At 28.1% G+C, this 27935-nt stretch overlaps 1 protein-coding gene across 5 annotated transcripts in view; it reads right to left on the bottom strand.

Annotated features, from left to right (window-relative positions):
* The window catches only part of LOC136075525 (acidic leucine-rich nuclear phosphoprotein 32 family member E-like), a 62473-nt gene that overhangs the window by 7898 nt on the left and 26640 nt on the right, over positions 1-27935 (bottom strand). For 3 of the 5 annotated variants that reach the window (XM_065788917.1, XM_065788919.1, XM_065788915.1), the window contains 3 exons: positions 16740-16799; positions 13585-13653; positions 1977-2121 (listed from right to left, as the gene is read on the bottom strand). In XM_065788917.1, coding sequence (XP_065644989.1) covers positions 1977-2121; positions 13585-13653; positions 16740-16799 — 274 coding nt within the window. The remainder of the gene's footprint in view (positions 1-1976; positions 2122-13584; positions 13654-16739; positions 16800-27935) is intronic. The other 2 variants (XM_065788918.1, XM_065788916.1) reach the window with 1 other exon arrangement.

Consider the following 27935-nt stretch of genomic DNA (forward strand, 5'->3'; position numbering starts at 1 on the left):
TTATTTTCAACTTAAGTTCCTCACAGGCAACACATGCGTCTTTTGCAGGTTGACCAAAACGTAATGAGTAATTTTCTTCGAAATAATGCCAGAAAAATTTATATTACAGCCTTTTCTCACTGCCAAAGTGTAGTTAAAAAGAAATATTACTGTTCGCTTATAAGCATCTTATACATGGGTTTTACGTCCAAATTAGTTATTAAGTATTCTTTGTCTTTTTATTTAGTGTTCAGTTTCTGTAGGATATTGTTCAATATGAACTCTCAAAAGAGTGATTACAGTGCCAGGAATGGCATTAACAGAAATATTTCTGCTTTTTTTATCTACTGGAGTTTTGCCTAACTGTAAAAGATGAAAGTGCCTGTAACACTGGTTGGAAGTACATCCGTATGATTTCATAAATCCATTTTTACATATCTTAGTACGAAGCCCATTGTGCATAATATAGTTCTTCGCTACGAATGATTTAGGTTTTGCAGAAGAAGAACCTGATCTAGATCTTTGACGGTTAACTGGGGAAACCTTCATTAGTGGCTGCAAATAGATGTCTTGTTGAGTTTGGTTTCCATATAATGTAGCTTGGTAAACATTTCTACCATGTCATCCACCATGTAAATCTTCAGAACGTTTTCCTTGCAACTGAAATAAAAAAGGAAACGTTGGGCTTATCTATGTTTTAATATCTATGTTTGAAAACACTTAAAATAGATTTCTAACAAAAACTCTAGGCGTTTCTTAATTAATTAGGAAATTAGACTACTAATTGGTTACATGGCTTTATTTATGTAGTCGTAATTAATTCTAAGGTAGTTAGGCTACCTACTACTTTTTTCAAAAATTATAAATGCAAATTTTATGACACAATCAAACACAACGGTTAGAAACCTACAAGTGTAATGCATTTCCCTCAGCCGATATATTTTATGCAGAAGAAACGACATATAACAGTATCTAAAGAGCTTTCTAAATGTACATTACTGAAATATTATAACAAATAATACAAATAAATCGATAAAAGTTTACCTGCAAACATTAGATGCTGAATTCTTGGCTGGTTTTGTTTTTCCAACCATGTTTATATGTTCTTTTTCTGCACTTTAGCTTTTATAATTACATTTTTTTTATATTTGTCTGATTTAACAACTCCTTTCTTTTTTCTCTTTAAAGAATTGTTATCTTCATCTGAACAACTCATTTTTAACAAAGGAATTTATAAGTCATAAGCAAAGTAATATTATTTTATGTCACTAATGTTGAAAGCAGAAAGAGAACAAGTCCCGGACGTGTTTCCTTTCTGTAGTAAACGCAAAATGTTATCATTTTAGGTTACTAATGTTACTAATGAAAAAAAAACAATCTTTGTGATTAAGAAATTTTCTTAAAAATGTGCCAATTTTTTAAAAACAGTAATCAAATTTTTTACTTGTGGCAGCTTATTTTCAAATTACTGGTCTTATAATTTTTACATAGTCAACAGAACATTAGATATTTATTTTCTTACAAGTCGTGGGGTATATGTAGAAGATATCACATATTTTGTACTGTTCACATACAATGTTAGTATATATAGAAGATGTTATATCTTTCATACCGTTCACATATAGTGGGGGTATATAAAGAGGATATCACATCATTCATACCGTTTACATTAATGAGCTGCAGTTAAAACTTTTAAAAATACTTAAAAATTTGTTTAAACTCGAAAGGCAGTGTTTTAGAAAAACGAACTTTATTTTTAGTGGCGGTATATCTAGATTTATCACATTTTTACACATATGTTAAATTTAATTACAGCTACATTGTTAATTACATTGATATAATAAAAGTTACATCTATATGGTAATTTTATAATAAATACTAGGCATTAACAAAAAGTTTAAAGGAAATTAAAGCTTGTATATAATATACTCAATATACTCAATAAAATACTCAATAAAACTCAATAATCTTGGGATTAGGAAGTACAAAGAAAATACCTGTTTGTTGTGGTTCAATTATATTTTCTGAATCTGATAACTTTTGAGCGATGTCCATTGCACTTTGAAAGATGGACTGTGATTTGCGAGCCAACTTCAAATGTGAATTCATTACAGATAAAAGTGAGTTTCTCAACACAGTATTCTAAAAAAATGACTTTCAAAATTTATAAATATGAAATCAACTTCAAAGATTTTAAAAGAAAATTAAAGAAACATATATAGGATTAAAAACCCAAACTCGTAGAAGTATTTCTACACTTAATGTGACATATTTGTTGTGTTTTTAGTAAAATACTTTATATTAGGAAAGCAAAAACTCTAAAGTAAAATCAAGATAAACAACTTCGTTTTTCACAAATTGTATTTTTAAACAAATTTTGTACTTTCGAGCTCTTAATTATTTGAAAGCTATAATAGGCTAGGCTTTTCTAGTGATGAAACTTTAATTTAAATACTTTTTTAGATTTACTATTTATCTTTCCTTCACATAAACTTTTTTTTAAATAATCACTATATATTATTGCTGAACTTAATGCCGCTGCTGCTGTTACTCATTCGTGCGCGTTTGACATGGAATTTTTAAAAGAAGATTTAGCATCCTAGGCCTTTTAATATATCCCTTTATAATTTTGACCACGCGACGAAATATTCTTAAATCTTTATAATCTGTAAATATTTGCTTATTCAGTAAAAAGACCAAGGCCGGATTAAGGGTCTTGGGCGCTGGGAGCCAAAATATATTTTGGGCCCGATTCCTAAAAAAGTGTTTTTAAAATCGAACGCAATTAACATTCTTCATTATTTAAGTAGAAACTTTTCTTGCTTTCACATTTGCAAAATCAATTACAAAATCTTGAAAATTTATATTTTTTTCAACAGTGTTCTTTCAATTGACATTAAACAAAGAGCATTTAAACGATCAATTAACATTGAGGAACGGAGATCATTATTAACTATTGCCATTTTTGAAAATGCTCTCTCTACACTACAATTAGTAATGGGAAGAGTAAGAAAAATCCGATATGCGATGTCAACATTGGGAAAAACTGATTCTAACTTATTCCTACGAAGTGTTTGTAAACATTCAAGTGCTGATACATTCTTCTCATTTGCCATGAACTTGGAAAACTGGATAATTTCATCAGGGAATTGCGTATCTAAGTCTGAAGGATAAATTGTACACAAGGATTTAGCAGCAGCAACAATGACAGGAACGGTCATGAACTGAAAACTAGTTAGAAAACTAAACTTTCTCTCTGCCGACTCGTAAGCAAAAAGCTTTTCTTTTAAGCACATTTTCAACTTGTCTATACTTGGAAAAAAATACTTGATTTTAAATTCTTCATTACCACTAAGAATCGCTTCATTCTTGCTATTTTCAACAAACCCAAGTTTGCGCGTCTTTTTTCTTTTATTTTCATGCTTGTACTGATTAGGAATAATGCTTGAGAACCTTTAGCGCTTTCTTGAATGTCAAGAAAATTTTCACGAACTGGCGTCACATATTCCAAAAGAGATTTAAGCAATCGAACACCAAGATCTAGATCTGCAGTTTTACCCTGAAGTTATACATTCTCATTTTTCATTAGTGCTTGCAGGCCTTTGTATTTTACTGACATGTTAGATGCATTGTCGTATGACTGACCACGTGCATCTTTAATGTTTAAGCCAAGCTTATCTAATTTTTTCTTGACAGCATCTGCCAGAGCCTTCCGCTATGTCCGCATGAAGATTCAAACCCAATAAATCTTTCTTCCACAGCAGCTTCCTTGCTCACATATCATATTGAGCACTCAAAGAGTGCTCAATATATATATATATATATTTTTTGTAACGTGTTGCTTCTAACTCTTGTTATATTGTTGACGATGATGATAGAAAAAGTTATAAATGCAGTGAGAAATTAAGAAAAACTTGTGAAAAAACTCTACCTTTGCTAGTTTTTCTTAACTCCTCACCGCATTTACAACTTTTTCTATCATCATCGTTAATAATCATACAAGAATTAGAAGCAGCAGGTGAGGGATATGACAATTTAACGTGAGTTTTTATTTGTTTTTTTATTTACATGAAAAAAAAATTATTTATAAATTTTTTCAATATCACTTTCATTAAGAGACGAAACAGCAAGGCTATTATTATTAGTTGTGTGGCTTAAACAGCAACGCTATTTAAGTCACACAACTATTGACCAATGATTTTAAAACTGTTAAAAAAATATTACTCTAAATTAAAAGATTACTTGTTGTAACATGTGTTACATGTGTAACATGTGTAACATGTGTAACACAACGAATGTTGTAACATTCATGTATCTTAGATACATTTATTTATCTTGTTGATACATGAATGTATCCGGTGATCAAATTTTTTGATTTTACTCTTTGTTTAGAATTTCGAAACACTTGGCTTTAAATTTGCAGAAAAATTTTCAGCAGTTTTAAAATTTGTAAGTCCAAATCATTGATAGGCTTAAAAGCATTGAACAAAGTAGAGATAGTGATTTTATTTTGAATGATGACAAAATGAAAAGAAAAAAAAAAAGTTCATTTGAGAGATTTAATATTATTGAAAATAATTTAAAAACAAGTTCAAATGCAAGAAAATGCAAGGTAACTTCTAATGTTCACTCACTTTGACAATAAAAAAATCTATATTCCAATTTTATTAATACTGAAGAGTGATGCTTGGGTGTATTAATTTTTAGTGAAAATAATAATAGTTGTATTAATAACAGTAGTAGGTGTGGTGTTGTGATGCGCTTGCTTTTTAAACAAGAAAATCCAAGTTTGGTATCCATCACGTCCCTTAAAGTACCGTGCTCAAGTTATATTTAACCACAGCGGCCTTGTTTGTCAGGTTGGTATTTAAGTTAAGTGTTCACTTAAAAGCTTAAAGTTTATATATATATATATATATATATATATATATATATATATATATATATATATATATATATATATATATATATATATATACATATATATATATATATATATATATATATATATATATATATATATATATATATATATATATATATATATATATATATATATATATTAGGTATATGATAAACTTTAAATCAATTAGCCTGGGGTTCTAAATGATGAACTTTTGCCTATAAGTCACAGAAATGACATTGATTTCACCATACCTTGAAAAAACTTCCTGCACCTAAGACAGTTTCATATTTAACCATACAACAAATAGCGACCCAAAGGCTATTAATTATAATATGTCAGCTTAATAAACAATACACATGAGAATTACGTGAGAATGAGTACCTACACTGTCCTACAACATTTGTAGTGATGTTAATAATCTTTCATATTTGTGTATTAGTATTAATAAATTTACAGTTAATATATTAGTTTGTTCTGCAAGAAGAACGAATGTCGTCCATCAACTTTACAGCTCTCTCGGCTACTATGTTGGATCGAGGCACATCAAGCACTGATAGTTCCTTCTTCCAGTGGGTAGAGAAGCATTTCACAGCTTTGGAACACTTAAGTTGGGATATTGCTGACAGCAGGTCTTCATAAGCCGCCTCTGCATAGTGCTGGTTTGAAAACCAGGCCTGCGACCATGTAGTTGCAACGAAATCGCAAGTTATCCTCAGCTGTTCTCGCCAGTTTGGAAGAATGAAAAATGCAATAAGCGCAAAAATGCCTCTTGAGTTCAACCTGGCACTGTGCAGTGATGGAAGCTTGTTCCATTTGATACGAGGCCATTTTTCCTCATTTTTGTAAAACTTGTATGTGTCACAAAGCTGAAAAAGAAATTTAAAGTCATCACTCTAGCCATGGTTCTCATACTCTGCTACCACGGCTGTGCCCTTGTAGGCATTTTCTAAATCATCAAAATCATCATAATCCATAATCTCATCAATAAATTTGTAGTTAATGTTAGGCGACTGTGACTGTATAGGAAAAAAGAAATCCAACACATGGCGTAGAACAAGATAAAGAATATGGTGTTGGCATTCAATTTATTGAGGTTCATCGAATCCCTTGTCTCGAAATGTTTTCTGAAGCTTGGCTACAACTCCATTCTTGCCACCAGTATTTACAGCTGTTGTGTCATAGATGATCATCTGAATACTGTTCCATGCATTGTAATCATCAAGTCCTGTAGTGCTTTATATATGTTTGCAGAGGATCCACTGTCACAAACCAAAATGCCTAGTTTTAATGTTCTTTTGTCATTTTTCAAGCACACAACTTGGTACTCAGTCTTTTCAATTTTCTTACCATCAAAATGCAAAGAAAATTTCTCTTCAGAGATCGGTTCTATGAGGCAGTTCTTAACTTGTTCTGAATCTCTGATTGTTCGACGCCAGACTCCAGGCTGTGATGGTGCTGGGACACAAACTCCATCCTCAGCCAGACTTTGAAGCACCCGTGACGTTTTTCTGGTTGACAAAGAGTGATTAGAAACTAGTTTGGCAGCAGACTTAGTTGACTGGCGTGTTGCACGCTTTCTGGGAGATTCTCCTGGAACTGCCTTCGAGTCACCACTGCTGCTTCCTTCCTCAGAATTCGTCAGGGTTTAAAATTAGGTCGGTAATACAATGCAGAAAAATTAAAATGTGTGCATGTATGTTTGTGCTTATATATATACAAATATATATATATATAAATATATATATATATCTATATATATATATATATATATATATATATATATATATATATATATATATATATATATATATATATATATATAAACACACACATATATACAACTATTCACGAAAGTTTAAACGATTGCAGAATTTTTATCAAATATGTTTGGTTTTTGTTTAATAAAAAAAACTGTAAAATGATATCGAAATAATTTTTTTTTTTATACAAGAAAAAGTAATTAGCTTTAAAATGAATATAAACATATTATAAGAATTTTAATATTTAGTTAGAAAAAAAAATTACAAAATATCATGAAGGAAAAAATAAGAAGCACTAAAGTTTAAACGAATTGCAACATTCGAACAAAAAAAAAAAAAAAGCAAAATTAATATTCAAAGTGCTCTCCTTTGTTTTTATAGCAAAGATAAACTCGTTTATGCATTGATTCAACTGATTTCATGCACATCACACGAGGTACCTTCAGTCAGTACTCATTCAAAAGTTGCTTCAAATGCTGAGTTGATTGACTTTTATGGTATGTCAGTTGATTGTCAATCCAAGACCAAATATTTTTAATTGGATTGAGATTTAACGAGCTAGGACACCAGGAAATCACATTGAAATTTTTTTTCAAATAATATTCTTTGATTGAGTGAGCTGTGTGAGCTGAAGCCACGTCTTGTTGAAAGATGAACTGCTTGCTTCTGCCATACAAGTGTCTGATTGATGGAACTAAACACGTTTCCAATGTGTTCTTGTAGGTGTGTTGATTAATTCGGCCTTCGTACAGCTCACAAAAGTCTATACCTTGGTGAGAAAAACATTCCCAGATGCCAACCGAACCTCCACCGCCTTGTCAACGATGTTGCAAAAACCTGTCTGAATATTTCTCAGTTTTAAATCTTTTGATAGATTCTTCCCTTGCGGTTTACAACTTGAAAATAAGCTTCATCACTCCAAATAACTTTTTCCCACTGTTCTACAGACCAGTCCAGCCTTTCTTTGTACCACACTCGTCGTTTATGTTTATCCGTGATTGAAAGAATAGGTTTTCTAGCAGCTATGTACGTTCCAATACCTGTGTCCAACAATATTCGTCTCACGAGCTCTCTGCTAAATTTTGGATTATTTTTTGATTTGTTAAAGATTTGTGCTAGCTTTTTATAGGTGAGTCTGAGATTTTCTCTGCTCATTCTGAATATACCACTTTTGTCACGGTTGCTGAGTTTGGATGGTCTCCCAGTACGCAGCATGTCGGAGACGTCCTTGGTAAATTCCCAGGTTTTGATGGTTTTCGAACGCATTATACAGAAACGTGAAGTATTTTGCCTATTTGAACGTTTATGTGATTTTTTATCTTCGCCATACCAATAACTTGCCACTTGATCTCATTAGAAACTGATTTCCGATTCATTTGCACGCAATTGAAAATAATTTGAAACTTACAATATTTTAAGTTAATTTTTAATGAATTAAAAGCTTTCTGATGATGTTGTGATGAACTTTTTGGTTGTAAACTACTCTTTTTAACTTTATTTAAAAATAAAAAACTTTTTTGCACCTGATTTTTCAATTAATTAGCAAATAATTGATCCTAAATAAAACCGTTTAAACTTTTGAGACACTTCTTAATTTGTATCACCTAGCTTTTAATTAAATTTCTGAGTAAACAGTGATGAGTCGAAGCCTACTCTTTTTATTTTATTTACAAATAACCTATTTACAAAATAGGAATAAAAAATTATTTTGATATCTATTTCCGTTAGATTTTTATTCAAGAAAAACTAAAGATTAGATTTTGAAATTCTGTAATTGTTTAAACTTTCGTGAATAGCTGTATATAGATATATAATTTAGGGTGTTCCAAAAAAATGACTTTTTTGAATTTCAACTAACATAGCTTTTCATAAAGTGTACTAATTTTTTTGTTTATTTCATGATTCGATTACTCCATGACTTCGCTCAATGGGTCTAAAGGTCATTTTTTAGCCGTTTTTTGATCCTATTTCGGACTAACCGAGGCGAGTGTTACCATTATCTAAATTAATTTCTCTTATCTTTTAGAAGCAAATAATAATATAATGCTAAGCTTAAATTTTTTTTTATTTGAACAATAACGATCAAAAAATTTAAAAAAAAAGGCATTTTTAAGCTTTTTTGCACTATATTAATGTTCTGCTTGTTAACAAGACACTTTACATATTAAAATATTTATATTTACATAATAAAATCATATTTATGATTAGTTTCTAAAGTAATTAGTTGTCAAACATAGCTCATGTTTATAAATTTATTTTGTTAACGAAGAACTCTTGACATAATCAGATTTTTTTTTAAATTATTCTTTCACTCATGTTTGTTTGATACATGGATGGTACTTTTTTTTTTATCCTCATTGTGCAATTTATTGATAAACTCCTATTAAAGAATATTTAAAAGTAATGAGCTCGTGAAACAAATTGAGATTTTTAATATAAACAGCAAGGACCCAACATAAAAAAATGATACCTGAACTAGTTTTATAGCCCTCTCACTACAGTCATTTACTACTTCAAGATTATTCACAAATTGTTTAAATTCTAGGTTATAGTATTTAGATCCCATGTCTCAGATGAAGTCTTAAGTGACTGTACTTCAGCATTTGTATGGTTTAAGATATGAAAAATTAACCAACTCCGGTCAGTTATTAGCGGGGTCAAACTTGGGGAGTATCATCATTAAGCATATGGGAGTTCAGTATATATAAATTAACTTGATGTCTCTCTATGGTATAAGTTGTAAGTCTTGGGGTTGAGTACAACTTTCTAGCAATGTCACGAAAATATTTGAGTCTTTGTACCAGGTGTGTCTCTTAAGAGACTATAACAGGTTTTGCATGGACAGAATTGATTTTTGAGTGATCTCACAATCTGCCAAAGAGCTTTTATATCCTAAAGATTATAAGACTTTTAAACCTTACCAAAAATTTTCAGTCTGAAATATATATATATATATATATATATATATATATATATATATATATATATATATATATATATATATATACATATATATATATAAATATATATATATATATATTTATATATATATATATACATATATTTATATATATATATATATATATATATATATATATATATATATATATATATATATGTATATATATGTATATATATATATATATATATATATATATTTATATATATATATATATTTATATATATATATATATATATATATATATATATATATTTATATATATATATATGTATATATGTATATTCAGACTCGTGGAAGCATTCAAATTATATTGCTCCCAGCATCCGTGTCCTCTTTCACAGAGGGCTTTCTTTCGATGGTTTAGGTATGGGGAAGATGATCTTTCTTATAGATGGAGGGATAAAAACCCATTCAGTACCAGAGAAAGAGAGGATGCTGGTAAAAGAAAAAGAGGTGATTGAAAAGTTGAGTTTTTTAATCTGCAACACAGAGTACGGACATGTATTTTTAGAAAGAAGTTTTTTAACTGAAAAAATAAAGATTAAATAAAACATGAAAAATAATTTTACAATAACACAACAAAAAAAAATAATGGACATGCATGAAAATACAATCATGAAATTGTTTAACGACAAAGTAAAAAAATCGGAAGCAAGATTATCATTTTTATCAGAAGAAAATAAAATCCTTAGTAGTGAAGTAGGAGACTTAAAAAAAATCATGGAGCTCGTTAGCGAAAAATACGAATGTTTTTAGAGAAAATAACGGTCTCTAGAAAAACATTAACTACAAAAACTATCGAAAATCGTCATGAAAACGAGCAAAGGATTTAAAACAAAAAACTTACTTTTGATAAACTTGCAGAATTAGGAGATAGAAGAAGAAGATAGAAGTCGTCGAAACAACATAAGAATCAATGGAAAACTTGAGAAAAATGAAAACAAAAATTGGAAAGACACGGAGAGTAAAGTGAAGAACTTTGTGAGAACAAAACTAAGAGTAAATGAAAACATCTAAATCGAAAGAGCACATCGAGTTGGAAGAAATGAATTTGGCTTAATTTTGAGCTATAAAGATATTGGAAAATTACGTTAAAGCAAAACTTTGGCAACAAGGTCTATTCAAGTTTTGATTGAAAGGCAAGTATGCAAAAGTAGTTTATAACAAAATAATATCGCACGATGAACTAAGAATAATTCCTTCATTCTAAAATTATCAGAGAAGCGTGGTACAGCTCTGACAATATTGCATAAAACTCTCAAGCTTTAATAAGGTCCCGCTTGCACACAAAACAAACAAGCGAGGTGGAGGTGTTCTTATTTATGTTAACAACAGTTTGTAGTTCATCAGGCCTGATATGTGTATTTCTGATGGCAATAAAGAGATTTTAACTAATGAAATTATTATCGGAAAAAATAAAAATATAATTTTAAGCTGCTGCTATCGCCCACCATCAGGCGCAATGAAAAGTTTTAATAGTACTTTATTTAATGATATCATAAAAAAAGGTTTTCACGAAAAATTATTTAATTATTTAATTGGTGATCTAAACTTAAATTTTTACAACTACAACATAAATAGAAACATTAAAAATTTTTTATAGCGATTTGTTTGAAAAATAAGCAATCCTTTTAATAAATAAACCTACAAGGGTAACAACTAAGTCAGCTCCACAAATAGACAATAGTATTACAACCGATACTTTAAAGAAATTGCTTAAAAAAGGAATTATTAAAAGTAATTCATCTGATCATTTTCTTATTTTTTTCTCCATAAGTAGAACTACTGAATTATTACCTCAACATACACAAATAATTATAAAACAACTCATTATTGATAAAAACTTCCTCTTATTAAAAGAGCAATTAACCTTAATAAAATGGAGTCTTATTAGTACTACTGAACCAAACTATATGTACAACTCATTTTTTAAAATTTTTCATGAAATTTACGGTGTAAATTTTCCAAAATGCGACATTTGTAAAACAAATAAAAATATAAAATCACCATGGATTACAAAAGATTTAAGAAAATCCTCGAAAATAAAATAAAAACTGTATAACAAATACCTAAAATTTCAATCAATTGAAAATAAAACACTACATAAAACTTACGCAAAAAAATTTGAAAAATAAAGAAAAAAACCTTAAAGAAAATTACTACACCAATTTATTTGAAAAATACAAAAATAATTCTAAAATAATATGGAAACATATAAATGAAATCATCAGTAATCATAAAATGAAAATTTGGTCGCTGCCCAAAGTTATTAAAAGGAATGGCTAACTCATAAATGATCCTATTAGAACAGCAAGCAAAATAAATAAATATTTCGTATCAGTTGAACCAAACTTAGCTAAAAATATCCTTATTGTCACTAATTTAGTAAGTAACACTCCCTCCCCTTTAAACTCCTCTAAATATTTTTGAAAAAAACATTTGAAGAATTTGAATTGGCCTACAAAATGATTAAACTTAATAAGCTGTTGGACCAGATGATTTCGATGGAAATATTGTTATTGGTTCTTATGACATCATTAAAAATACTCTTTTTAAAATTTTTAGTTAATAAATTAAACAAGCAATATTTCCAGATGCTCTCAAAATAGCTGGAGTAACTCCAATCTTTAAAGGAGATGAACTAAATAAACTCAACAACTATTGCCCAATTTCAGTTCACCCTGTTTTTTCAGAAGTTTTGGAAAATATTTTTGTATAACAGAATATATAACTATCTAACTATAACTAAAACATTATTTCAAAAAAAATAATTATGCTGAACATAATAATAGTTATTTCAATACTTCTAGTAACTTGAAGTATTACTATGTAATTTCTAATAACACAGTAATACTTCACGTTACTAGAAGTATTCCAAATTCATTTGAAAAATCGCAATATATTCGAGGCATCTTCATAAACTTATCAAAAGCTTTTGACACTATTGATCACGAAATTCTTTAAAAAAACTCTATGCAATCACAGGGAATGTATTATCATTATAAAAAACCTTCTTAAAAAATCGGAAACAATTTTTAAAATTGATTTAACCTCATCATCAAATTTATTAAATATATCATATGGAGTTCCACAAGGATCCATACTAGGACCTTTGCTTTTTATAATTTATGTTAATGATCTCTATAAAGCAACAAATGTGACAACAATTATGTTTATGAACACATTAAAATTTCTAACTGGTTTAAGTCAAACAAACTATCAATAAATATCGAAAAAACTAAATAGATCCTCTTTAAACCAGCTTTAAAAAAAAATCTCCTTTCGAAAATACCTCACTTGTATATTGATAATTTTTTAAGATTTTCTGCATGCCAATTATTCTTGTAGACAAGGCTTTTCAAAATACTCCAAAAATTTTCGATAGGAAGACATTCTGGCTTAAACACCAAAAAAAAATAATAAGTAACTGTCATCTATGTTAATATCAAATAAGTATAGTAAATTAATTTTTAACCAAAAACCAAGAGTTTTAAATTGGTTAATTGTCTGCTCTTTATTAAAGTTCATTGATGTAGGAAGACTAAATTAAAAACAAGTTTAGATATAGTCGGGTATGGAACAGATTTACCATGACCCGTATTGTACAGTCATAACAGCTAGTCATTATGTTTATTATTTTTTTTTTTAAGTAGTATAAGTTATAAAGTAGTCAATAAAAACTCTTTAAACTGTACATCATAATTTGATATTACATAAATAATTGAAAAACAGTTAATAATAACTGTATTATTTGGAACTTTTGTCAGAAAATGTAAATGCACGTCTTGTGATAAAAGTTCCTAATAAGAAATATAAATAATAAATATAAAATACTTTATATTTCAATGCTTTAACTAATGAAAAGAAAAATTAGTTTTTATGTAACTTTTTCTTTTTATTAAGTCCAAGTAATTTATAAATAAAAAAATTAAAAAATAAATAAATAAATAAAAAGCGATTTCATATAACAAATTTACCTTATAAATTTCAGCTTGAAGCTTTTTTGATTTTAAAGCAGAGGCTCCTTCAATAATATTTTCTTCAAGCTCAAGATAAATATGTATGATATAAAAAATATCTACTTTGAACCAGTGTTTCCATTACCCGGTCAAAAATATTTACCCGTGTAATGGGTAATTTTAAATTTACCAGGGTAACACCTGGATAATACCCGGATAATTATTATGAATAATATCTTACAGCAGCTATTAAGTAACATATAGGGAGTAAATTTAGTCAATTTTGATTAAAAAGAAAGACACGTTTTTGAAAGAATAAAATGAAGATATTTTATAACTTTTGTCTTTAAACTACATTTTTCTAATAAGTTTTTTGTAAAACTGACACATTAAAATTAAATAAACTCAACAACTATTCTATGGCTAAAAAAAGTCGTTTTGGCTCCACTAATGTTGGTATAAATGTTGGCAGCAAATTTTCTCCTTTTTCAGCAAGCAAAAGATCAGCATCTTCCTTGCATAAATACTCCAAAGTCATCTCAATAGGATCAATAGAAGCTGAATTTTTTGCTAAGAACTTTTCATCAATATCATCTCTTGATTCAACTAGTTGCGTTTTACCTGATTTACCCGTCAAACAGGTTGATCCATTGCGTGACATTTGTTTCACTCCAGCTTCTGTACCTAAAGTGATTTTCTGCTTAGCCTCTTCTACAGCTTGAGGCCCGGACGACACACCTGATGTTGTCTTGCATAATTGTTCTCCGGAGCTGTCAACTATACTTTCAATACTATTTAACAAGTGCTTATCAGAGTCTTGTTTTCCAGTCTGCTGGAAAGCGGTATCTGTTATCTCTATTTTCAAAAATTCTGGAGAGCCATCTGATTTATCAAACTACAGTCCCATTAGCTTTCTTCCTATCATAAACAAGCATTTTGAATTTTTAATAAACAAGCATAAATCTCTCACCTTGAATCTAATAACTTTCTGATCATCAATATGGATTTCGATCTTCTTGTTCTACAGCTGGTTTGCTAACAGTAATAACCGATAGATTTTATTATGCATTAGATAAAGACGGAGAGGTTAAGGCCATCGCTCTTGACATTTCTAAAGTTTTTGATAAAGTTTGGCATGCTGGTCTTCTCCATAAGCTTTATTGTTATGGTGTATCTGGTAACATCTTTAAGATTATTGAATCCTTTCTTTACAATTGTAGTATAAAATTTGTCCTAAACAAACAGCAGTCTTCTTCTTATACTGTAACTTCAGGGGTTCCTCAAACTTCTATCCTTGGCCCTATACTCGTTTTAATTTACATTAACGATTCAATCATTCTTCCATCTATGGTGGCATTGTTTGTTGATGATATTACCATTTATTCTTGTCATTATAAGAAGCCAACACTCTATGATTGCTTGGAGGGGGCATTTGAGCTTGAAAAGAATCTCACTTTTGCTACATCATGGGGCTGACATTGGCTGGTGAACTTTAATTCAGATAAAACTCATTTTTTTCTGCCAATCGTTATCGTATAAATTTAGATCTTCTTATTTTTATGAACTGTAATATTCTCGATGAGTCATTTACCCTTCATCTTCTAGAATTAACTCTTACTTCCTATTTTTCTTGGAAGCCATATATCAAATCCGTTGCAAAATTAGCATTTGCTAAGGTTGCATCTCTTTATCGAGATCGATACTTTCTTACTCCGGTTTCTATTCTCTATCTCTATAAATCTCAAATCCTGCCTTGTATAGGATTCTGTTGCCATATCTGGAACGGATCTTCTAATGATGCCCTTTCTTTTTTAGACAAAAACGCATTGTAAATATATTTAAACCTGCTCTTGCAGCCAACCTCCAACCATTAATATATTGTCGTAATGTTGCTTCTCTTTCTTTTTTTTACAATCGCTATAATGGGTACTGCTCTAAAGAGCTAGCATTTCTAGTGCCAACTACTAAAATTCATTCTCGTGTTACTCGCCATTCAATTAAGTTTTATCTTTTTTCTGTGTCTGTTCCTAAGTGCTCCAAAAACACTTGTTCCTAAAGTTTTTTTCCTCAAACATCAGTTTATTGGAATTCGCTTCCTTCATCTTGCTTTCCTGATTCATATAATTTGCAATTTTTTAAGTCGTCCGTCAATCGTTAACTTGCTTTACAATCTCTATCTTTTCTCTTCAAGTAACTTCCAACTCTAATTAGTGGTTGCTTTAAGCCTTTTTGAAGCAAAGATAATCAAAAAAAAAATATTCAACTTATGTTAATGTTAAATGCAGGTGGAAACTTAAAACGAACTCTTAATAAAATAAGTTTCGAACTCTGAATAAAAAAAGTTTCTTATCGAAAAGTAACTCGGTACTAATAGTTTCTTGAGATTTTATGGCTAATATCAATTAGTTTCTTATTTTGAAAAAAAAAAAGTATATATATATATATATTTATATTCTTATAATTTACTACTAGTTTCAGATTAAAAACTTTCTTATTATATAAACATGTATAACTTAAACAATAATGTTAATACCAAACATTAAATTCCCTATAATTTATTTACACGCTGAAGATTTCTATTTTAATTTTTTTCATTGTATTAGTAAGACATGACATGGTATTTCTTATGCAAGAGGTACGGACTCAGCTAAAAATCTTAACAATTTCAATAAAGGTGAGTTTATAAAACTTTATATATAAAATTAAATGCCTTCATAAAGTTAATTACAGCCAAAAATGTTTATTTACAGAAAAAACTTTTGCAAAACTTACAAAATTTGAAATTACCTGAAATTACCTGTGTATTTTTGAAAAATTACCTGGGTAATGGGTAAGAAAGAACTATCTAATTACCCGGGTAACGGCATAGGTAATACCCAGGTAAGAAACACTGCTTTTAACGAAAAAATATTCTCATATTTTTTCTGAAAAAAATTAATTTGATATAAAAAGTTGAATTTTTTTTTATGACTATTTATTTCAAACAATGTTATTATACTTGAATTGAAATCTGTAATAAGAAATTAAATTAAATTAAATATAATTTGAATGCTAACGTAATTAATTTAGACAGTTATAATTATTCTGAAATTAGATATTAAAATAATGAAACTTTTTGAATTTCATAAACAATGTAAAATGGTTTAAGATAAAAAAATAGTAAAAATAAATACCTTTTTAAGATAGTTTTCAGTACTCTTGTCGAATTTTTTGAGATCTTCAGATTCAATTATCTACATGCGCAAAGCAATAATATTAAAATTCTAGTTAAATATAACTAAATTGTAACACACACACACACACACACACACACACACACACACACACACACACACACACACACACACACACACACACACACACACACACACACACACACACACACACACACACACACACACATCTATATATATATATATATATATATAAATATATATATATATATATATATATATATATACATATATATATATATATAAATATATATATGTATATATATATATATATATATATATATATATATATATATATATATATATATACATATATATATATATATAAATATATATGTATATATATATATATATATATAAATATATATATATATATAAATATATATATATATATATATATATATATATATATATATATATATATATATATATATATATATATATATATATATATATATATATATATATATATATATACATTAGGGTGGTCCTTAATCATTACAAAAAAAATTTTCTTCAGTTTTCTGACGGGACACCCCCTTGAATGGTTGACGTTTATGAAAAAATAATTGTACTGAAAATTTTATTTGAAAAAAATACATTTTAGGGGTCCCTACTGCAGAGTTTATATCTATAAAAGTGCCCACAGAAGGCTCATATGCTCAGTATTCTACAATATGAATGATTAGGACAAATATGATCACAGAGCACAACATTGCTTTATTGAAGCACATTTAAACAACTGTTACAGCGTTACATATTGTAACTATTATTGTCCTTCTGTGTTGAGATTGTCAAAGTGAAAAAAACCGTCTAGTTAGTCCATTGCCAGGGTATTCTTCGCTCGATCAGGAAATCGCTGGCGGTACTTCTTTACAAGTTTGACCGGTCAATGATTTGCCAACTGTTTTGAAACCTTTTAAAAATCATGATGTCTGGACCCTTTGAAGGGCCAAGAGAAAAAGTAACCGTTGCCTCTTAGACTATTTCTAAAGTGTGATGAAGGCAAGCAAACGAGAGCAAATCTTAGTCAAACTTCTGCTCCAGTAGGATGCAAGCACCATTTCTTGGACCACTATTGACGGAAGTAGTGTCAAAGCATACGCACTTGACTTTATCAGCTATGCCCTACGCTACAGTTGCACCATAAACAGCTGTTGCTGCAGCTTCTCCAGTTCCAGATGGCAGCTTCGGTACACAAAGAAGTTGGTCAACTCCTAGTCCAGACACGAGGATTGGGAGCCGGTCCACAATTATTTTTCTACTGATATCTTCCAGCAATTTCCCATCCCAGTGTATTGTTAGTGGAACTGTTGGCTTGAATTCTGCTTTCAAGTTCTTTGCCACTCTCTGCCTACATTTCATATTTTCTCTTCGAATGGACGATCGATTGATATTAAACTCTGCTGGGTCATGACCTAGTTGCTGCAGTGCTGGAGTCAGGACTAGCGCAGCATTTCTACCACTGACCTTTGCCATATCCAGACATACTGCTAACTTGTCATTCAGTATTTTGTGTGTGCCACGTTTACGTTTAGTTCTCTTTGAAGTTGTGCTTGATGATGGCTCACCAGATGCTTCATTATCATTACCAGACTCCTGTTCGCTTTCGGAATTCTGAAGAATAGCTTTCTCCTCTCTGGCCACTCTGGCCTGTTCTTCTCTCTTTTTTCTTCTCTTGAAGTTTTCTTCTCTACTGTGAACATCTCTTTCTCTTTTGGCCATGGCTTTGTTAACACTTCCCATCTTACTACGTCGTCCCGCCTCACGCTGAGCTACAAGGAACTCCCTGTCCTCCTGCATGCTAATCATCTTCATGGCGTCCGCATAAGCAATGTCAAAAAGACTCTCTAAGCCATCCTTCCATTCTTCTTCCTTCTTCAGTAGACTTTCAGAGCGCTTCGCTTTATTTTCCTTATTTTTCTTCAGTTTGTCATATTCATGGAACAGACATTCAACTTTTTCAACAACGTGTTTCTTCAACCGTGTCGGGATGTGGGCTTAGCCCACACTTCAAGAACGTCATTAGTTGTTGAATGTGATGCTTCACAAACGGTCTGTTTGGTGGCCTCTTTGTAATAAAAGAAAAGTGCCATGACTTCCTTCTTTGACGGTAACTTTGTAGAGCTGAGAATTTCATACATTTGGCCTATTAGCCACAACTCAGTTTCTCGTCTTGTAGTTTGTTTCGAAGTCCTACAGCAAGCATTGGCCATCTCCCTTAAAATAATAAATTTTATTTGTTACCATCCAATTTAATTATTCAAATTATATGTAATTTCTAACAAAAACTTATAGAGTTACATAGTTACATACGAAACTTACAAGTTCAATACTATGGCACTCAGGCAATTGATATTAATTAACAATTTAAAATGGATTTAGCACAGCGGATCGGTCATTCTGCCTGTTTTATAATAACTCATTGTTAAATCAATATAATTTGGCAAACTAATATTTAAGTAAAAATAAACAAAGAAAGCACTCACTTTTGATCCAGTATCCACTAGGTCAGTTGTTACGAAAGTTTCCCTGAGAGAGTCAGTAGTCATTAATTCAGATTCATCAAATATTATTGTTATATTGAGTGAGTGTCTGTCAGAGTCTGACTACAAATGGCTGACAGCTGGTGAAATGCATTCTGGATAATTTAACAATAAAAAGTAACATCATATTGATAAATTATGCAGGCGGTATAGTGTGCAGTGCAAGAGTTCACCAGCATAACAACTAGTGAAATGCAGCCACCAAACCTCACATGATACTTAACTATTATATATGTGGTAGTGACCTCTAAATGTTTTCAAATTTAGCTGATTTTTTTTTGTGAATTTTTTATGCATGCATATAAACAAAACTCAAGGGTACCGTGTTCAAAAATCAAACTTTGAAAATTAAGGACCACCCTAGTATACATAAATGTTTATATATACATATATGTATATATATATATATATATATATTTATGTATATATATATAGATATAACTTTATATATATATATATATATGCATATACATATATATATATATATATATATATATATATATATATATATATATATATATATATATATATATATATATATATATAAATATATATAATATATATATATATATATATATATATATATATATATATATATATATATATATATATATATATATATATATATATATATATATATATGTAAATTATGTTAGTTTATTTTACAAATAGAGTGCTCATTGTTCTTAAAGAACAGAGCAATAATAAATTAGTAAAAAACACTTATCTAACTTTTATCTTCGACTTGAAGTTTCACCATTGCTGGATCATCAAGAAGAGTATATATATGTGTATATATATATATATATATATATATATATATATATACACACATCTATATATATATATATATATATATATATATATATATATATATATATATATATATATATATATATATATATACATATATGTATATATATATATATATATATATATATATATATATATATATATATATATATATACATATATGTATATATATACCAAAAATGTATATATATACATATATGTATATATATATATATATATATATTTATGTATATATATACATATATGTTTATATATATTAATGCATATATATGTGTATATATATATATATATATATATATATATATATATATATATATATATATATATATATATATATATATATTTATATATATTTATATATATATACAGTATTGGGTAAAAGTTAAGCCCCACTAAATAAAAAAATTACTTTTTTCAAACAAAGTTAATTAACTTTTATTCTTAAAATATTAAAATACTCTATATAGTATATGCATATATATATATATATATATATATATATATATATATATATATATATATATATATATATATATATATATATATATATATATATACATATATATATATATGCATATACATATATATATATATATATATATACATATATAAATATATATATATATATATGTATATATATTTATGTATATATATACATATATATTTATATATATATATGCATATATATGTATATATATATATATAAATATACATATATATTTTAATTTATGTATATATATGCATATATATTTATATATATATATATGCATATATATGTATATATATATATAAATATATATATATATATATATATATATACATATATATACATATATATATATATATATATATATATATATATATATATATATATATAAAGTGGGAAAATAATTGGTGAAATTGGGAAAATAATAAAGCGATCACGTAGTTCGGTGCTATATTGCCAAAAGATTCAAAGAGACAATATCTTACGGTAATCGCCAGAGTTCTGGAAGACCGCGCTTTATGACTCCCAATGATGATACTCATTAAATCAGGTTGGCAAAGAAAAATTGAACCATGCCATCGCATTAATTAAGAATGGAATGGAAGCTTTCAAATGGACGTCAAGCATCGGCATTACTTGTGCGTAGGAAACTAATTGTTACCAATACGTTATGGAAAAAAGCTGTTCTAAAACCGCGACTTACTTAACAACATATAAAAAAGCAAAAACTTTTTTGCCCAACCGTCAAAGGATGGTCTAAAGAAAAATAAAGGACAGTAATGTCGAAAAACCAATATATGATTAGCAGGCAGCCTTTAGAAAAATATATTCTTGATTGTACCATTCAAAGAACAAAACGAGGTAGCGGGTTGGATGGAAAATGGTGCTGCTTGACATATTATAGTCTCGATAAGTTTAAGTTATTTGATGGTCAACTAAACTCTATCTATCTACTAACTCTATATATTTTATTTAACAACTTCATTTTTCAGCAAGACAATGCACAATGTCACAGGACTGAAATTGTCTCAATATTGCAAAAAATATTGCAATGCAAAAATATTGAGAGTCTAACTTTGTCACCATATAGCCCAGATCTAAATTGCATTGGAAATCTTTGGAGTTGGCTTGATAAAGAGATTGCCAAGAAAGCACCAAGGAGCCTTGAGGAGTACTTGGTAACGTTCCCAAACATATTTTAAAGAATATAATAGACTCAATGCTAAATCGTATAAATGAGTGATTAAAAAATCTGTGTATATTTACGCGGTATAAGGTGAAAATGACCGTTTTTTGTTCTGTGGTTTTCAACTTTTTCACAATTTTTTTAAAATAAAATTTACCTATAAAATTTAAGTTTTTTATCTTTTGATTTATTTAAAAGTTTTTGTCATTATTATTATTTTTTTCCGGTCTATTTTCTAATATTATTTATTATTTTTTTTTTACCAGATAAATATATTCGATTATTTAAAAATTTAAAAATAAGTAGTAAGTTGTTTTTTGGTGGTTCTTAAATTTTTTACATATATATATATATATATATATATATATATATATATATATATATATATATATAATATATATATAAGCACAATGTATTGTTAAATGAATAAAAAACAATAAAGTTTTTTCTACATACACATTACATAATACTTTGAATAATCACTTTTTCATTGAACTTGTTTCATTTCCACTATTTTGAAATTCCAAATAGAGTCATACCATGTTATAAGTAACATCTGTCCCATAAAACTTGAGACTAGCTTTAATTAGCAAAAATTAATTATATTGATAAAATAAATAAATAAAGCTTGATAAACAAATTAGTATTTAGTATCAAATTAAAGTTCTATCACTCTTCAGTCAAGTAGTATATAAATTGTTTAAATTTTTTTTATTTAAATAGGAATTTAAAATGCCAAATTAACAAGTCCTAAAAAGTCGTGTGTAAAATTTTCATCGAAAAATCATGACGGTAAAAAACAAGTCGTTTGGAACCATTTTCAGATGGAAGGCTACTTAAAGGCTACAATTTATAGATATATATGAACGGTAAAATCAAATCTAGGGTTTAGAACGGTTACAATCAAAATAAACGATAGGGTCGGAATGCTGGAAGTAGAAAAGATAAATTTAAATGAGTGTTTACAAGCGCTTGCAATCTTTTATGAATAATCATTATTGAAACACCAACTACATCTTTCACCAAGTACATCTCGCGCTATAGAGGATTATAAGCAATGAATAAGTGGGATGTGTACACGGATGGATAATCTACAAATGATATCTCAAGCCTTAAGCATCAAGTTTGTTATTGTGCCTGTAGGCTTAACGTAAATTTCTTTTTCTTTTTCTTGTTATTTCACCTCCCCAAGGCCCAGAAGGCCACTACAGATGAGGAGGCTAAATGCTGTACAAAAGCTGGTACAAGGTGGCAACACCTGACTTTGCTAAGTTTGAAGATATGGAGTTTTGTAACAATTTTTATTTATTTTTAAATTCTGCAATTATATTCTATGTACATACCACAACTCTGTTGTGGTATGTACATAGAATATAATTGCAGAATTTTTTTTTAAATATTAATTTAAATTTTTGTTGAAGGTTAAAGCTACTCTTAAATGTTAATGTTAAAAAAAGATTCTTGGTTTTAAGATAAACTTTTGTTGGATAAAAAATATTTTATAAATAAAAGAGTATTTAAAAGTTTGACAAAGGTATCAAAACAAAATTCAATAAAAAGTTGAACTGACTGGTTTCAAATGGTCTACAGTTGTAGACCATTTGAAAAATGAAATATGTTAATTACAGCCCTCGGAATTAGGAAAAGTAAAGTCGGCAAAAAAAATCCCTACATGAAACTGCTTTAAGTTGCCATTAGGTCAACAAAATGTTTTGATTCAAGGTTTGATAAATCGTGCAAAATTTCAAATGAAATTTCAAAAAACAGGCGAAATTTCAAAAAACAAAAACTGAGTTTGCAGACTTTTCTTTCAAATGTCGACGTTTACTAAAATGAAAATAAAATAAATGAACAAAAGTTTTACTGATTTTATTTTAGTTTATTTGTTTACAGGGTTTGTATTTAAAATTCAAATAGCCCTTTTGTCTTTAGTTAAAATTAGTTAACTTACTTAAATGTTGGTTTTGTTGTTAAACTTTATATACTTGATTAGGATTTTAAAGAGTTCGCTTTTTTTTTTTCTTTTTTTTTTATGTATTATTCAACTTTAAATTTAATTGAAATGTCTGTTTTTTCGTTTTTATTTTTAATTATTTTATTTAAAATTTAATTAAAACGAAAATTTTGCTGATGTGTTCTTAATTAATTTTTTCAAAATTTAAACGAAACGTTCGTTTTACCTATATTAATTATTCTATATACAGAATTAACATGGTTTTTTTGGTTTTTATTTTAATTCTTTTATGAAGAGTTTTCATAAAACAATAGTTTTTTTGTTTTTCTTTAAACATTTTATTTAGAGTTTACTGAAACAATCGCTTTTTCTTTTAATTATTTTATTTAAAATTTGATTAAATCGTTAATTTTTCCATTTTAAATATATTTGAAATAGTAAATAAAATTTATGCCGCATGCCAATTCCTGTAATTATAATGTATGAATGATAGCAAAAAAAGACGTCTAACTTGAAATCTATATTTTTTGATCTTTGCTATCTATCTTCCAAGTTAGTTTTTGTTGTTGTGCCATAAGCATAATTGTACCATAATTGTTACTCTTGTAAATGATGAAATCAAAATGCACCTTCTTGGAGTACCTCCTTTAGCATTATCTTCTGGTAACTGCTCTTTCCAATCGTATAACGGATTTTGATAAGGATAAAAGCCTTGAACCCAAGTAGGAAGAATATATTCTGATCTTACTTCAAGTAACATTTGCTTTAAGAAAGGTTCTTTAATTCGATATTCCTTTCAGTAATATTCTTCAGAGTATCTAAGTTAATATTTTTTACTTATTATTATCACTCTTATTACTATTATTATTAATACTATTATTATTGCTATTATTATTATTATTATTTTTATTATTATTATTGTTGTTTATTAATATTATGCATTGCGCATTAGGATTATATTTAGATAAAACTAACAAAAACATATAAATAAATGGCTCTGACAAAAGACAGCCAATTATCAACTTTAGCTGCCAAGTCTCATTGCATGTATTAACTCTAGTTGACAAGCCTCACTGCATGTATCAACTTTAATTGCCAAGCCTCATTGCATGCAGGCAAAATGTATGGTAGTTAAGAATAGCTTGTTTTTGTAAATTAGTTTCAGATAAGCATTTTAAATGATCCTATAGTTCTATGTTTAAATAATTCGAAAAGCTGCGCTAAAGGCTTTAAACTTTTATCAAAAAGACTTTACAAATATAAAAGAAAAAAAGATATTGTCAGATCCGATGGAAATTGAGTTCAGAATATGTTGTGAGTTATCTTTTATTGAAATTGAAATGCATAGGTTTCTTTATTCTTTTTTTTTTTTTGAAGTTATTTAGGTGCCTCTAGATGTACTTACGGTCTTATTAGGGAGCACCGCGGAAGAGCATTTTACAAAAGTTCACGCCTCCTTCCGAACCAATGTCGCTTGTTGGGCTAGAGCTGGCGTCAAACCTCAGGCTTCTGGGTTCTAAGCCAGAATTCTAACCACTGCGCCACGGCTGCTCCCAAATTTTGAAATTGAGTTCAGAATATGCTGTGAGTTACCTTTTCCATCTTTAGTAAAAATTAGAAATTAAGAGTGGAACAAAACATCATGGAAGGTTTTGATCAAATGTCATGTTAGAAGTCTATTGATATCACATGTTTTGTTTAAAAAAACTTATTTGGAGTTTTTGTAGGAAAAATTTATATATTTCATCCAATTAATGGTAGACTTATATTATCTGAATTATGATAAAAAAAATCTAATAATCAATTATCAAAACAAATTAAATTAAGTTTTTCACAAGTTAGCACTGATACTACTTTTTTTAAATTTTTTTGCTACAGTTTTTTTAGAAAATCATTTGTTAGTGCATTAATAGAAAGTCGTGCAACATAAAATACCAGAACAGCCATGCAATACCACATCTAAAAAAACTGCAAATGTACATTTAATAAAATATAAATATATATATATATATATATATATATATATATATATATATATATATATACAGTGGTGTGCAAAATAATAGGTGATAGTAAAGATAATGCGTTTATTACATCATATTTATGAATATGCTTGACATAAACACGTGAATCCCAGTTTGTGCGTGTATTTATTTGATTTTTTATGAACTTTAATTTAAGGTGTGCAAAATAATAAGTAATGTATATTTAAAACTAAATTATTTACAATAATAATTTAATTTATTTAGTTAAAAGATGAATTCTGTTAACAGTTACTATAAAACTTTTTTAATTAAAATGAAAATATTTATTTTTTTAGAAGAAATAAAAAAAAATGTAAAAAAAAAAATTGTGAGGTAATGCACATTGTTCGAAAGATAAAAGAAATTTAATCAACATTTTACGAAACCAGGGTAAAACTTTGAAAGAAATTTCAAATTTAATGGACTGTTCAATTAAATATAGTATGTAATGCAACTAAAAAAAAAAATACACCCGAATCACGTGGTCGAAAAAGGAAAACATCTAGAAGAGATGACAAAAATATTATTCTTTATTCCAAAAGAAATCCTTTTGCAACGTCAATAGAAATAAAAACTACTCTTGGCCTGCAAATTGATGATTCGACAGATAGGAAAAGGCTTACTCAACATTATGTTAAAGCCAAAATACCAAAGAAGTGTCCATTTTTATCACCAAATAATATTAAAAACAGGAAATATTTTGCTAAGAAACACGTAGGCTGGCCATCTTCAAAATGGCGAAATATTCTTTGGTCAGATGAAACCAAAATAAACTTGTTTGGTCAGATTCATTGAAAAAATATATCAGAAGACCAAAAAGAAAAGAATATTATCCTAGATATACCGTCAAAACGGTTAAACATGGTGTTAAAAATATTAAAATATGGGATTGCTTTTCATATTATGGAGTAGGTCCCCTTTTTGGGATCAAAGAAAATATGAACAAAGAAATATATTTAAATATACTGCAGGATGTTACGCTACCCTTTGCAGAAGAAAGCCTACGCTTGGTTCAGGTCTATCATCAAGATACTTTGGGTCATAAGCATACAGCAAAGGTAGAAAAAATTGGTTTCATAACGAGAAAATTCGGATTTTCAGGTGGCCAGCCCAATTGCTGGAAATAAATCCAATAGAAAATCTCTGGGCACACGTTAAAAATGAATTAGGAAAACTTCCAAAGACCAAAAATAAAGGTGAGCATTGGAAGAACATTATGCTTTTTGAAAAACATTCCAATAAGTTCTTGCCAAAAATGTGTTGATACCATGCCGAGGAGATCTGCAGCCATAGTTGCGAATAAAGGGTATAAAACGAAACATTAATAAACCATAAGTAAGTTAAATTTTTACTTATTGTTTATATATATATATATATATATATATATATATATATATATATATATATATATATATATATGTATATGAATAAATATATATATATATATACATATATATATATATATATATATATATATATATATATATATATATGTATATGAATAAATAAATATATATATATATATATATATATATATATATATATATATATACATATATATATATATATATATATATATATATATATATATATATATATATATATATATATATATATATATATATATATATATATGTATATGCACAAATATATATATATATATATATATATATATATATATACATATATATATATATATACATATATATTTATATATATCGACGATTCCAGGTCAAGCCCCACTCTCCTCCATGGTTTTGTTCACACTGTGCTGCTGCAATTGCCAATCGAAATCGTTACTTCCATATTTATCAGCAAAATAATTCTCCAGGAAACAGGCGTCTGTTTACTACTGCTAGAAACAATTGTAATAAGGTTTTGTCTAACGCCAAAACCCGCTATTCTTAGGTCATAAAATCTCGTATCTCATCTCAAAAATTATGCTCTCGTGACTTCTAGAGAATCTTTAAAAATATCAATAATAAGGTCAAATCTATAATTCCACCTCTCTTTTATGGTTCAGACTTTGTCACCTCACCTAAAGACAAAATCGAATTTTTTGCTAAAAACTTTTCATCAATATCATCTCTTGATTCCACTATTTGCTTTCTACCTGATATTGCCAA

The sequence above is a fragment of the Hydra vulgaris genome, chromosome 01 (assembly GCF_038396675.1).
Source record: "Hydra vulgaris chromosome 01, alternate assembly HydraT2T_AEP".
Taxonomy (NCBI): domain Eukaryota; kingdom Metazoa; phylum Cnidaria; class Hydrozoa; order Anthoathecata; family Hydridae; genus Hydra; species Hydra vulgaris.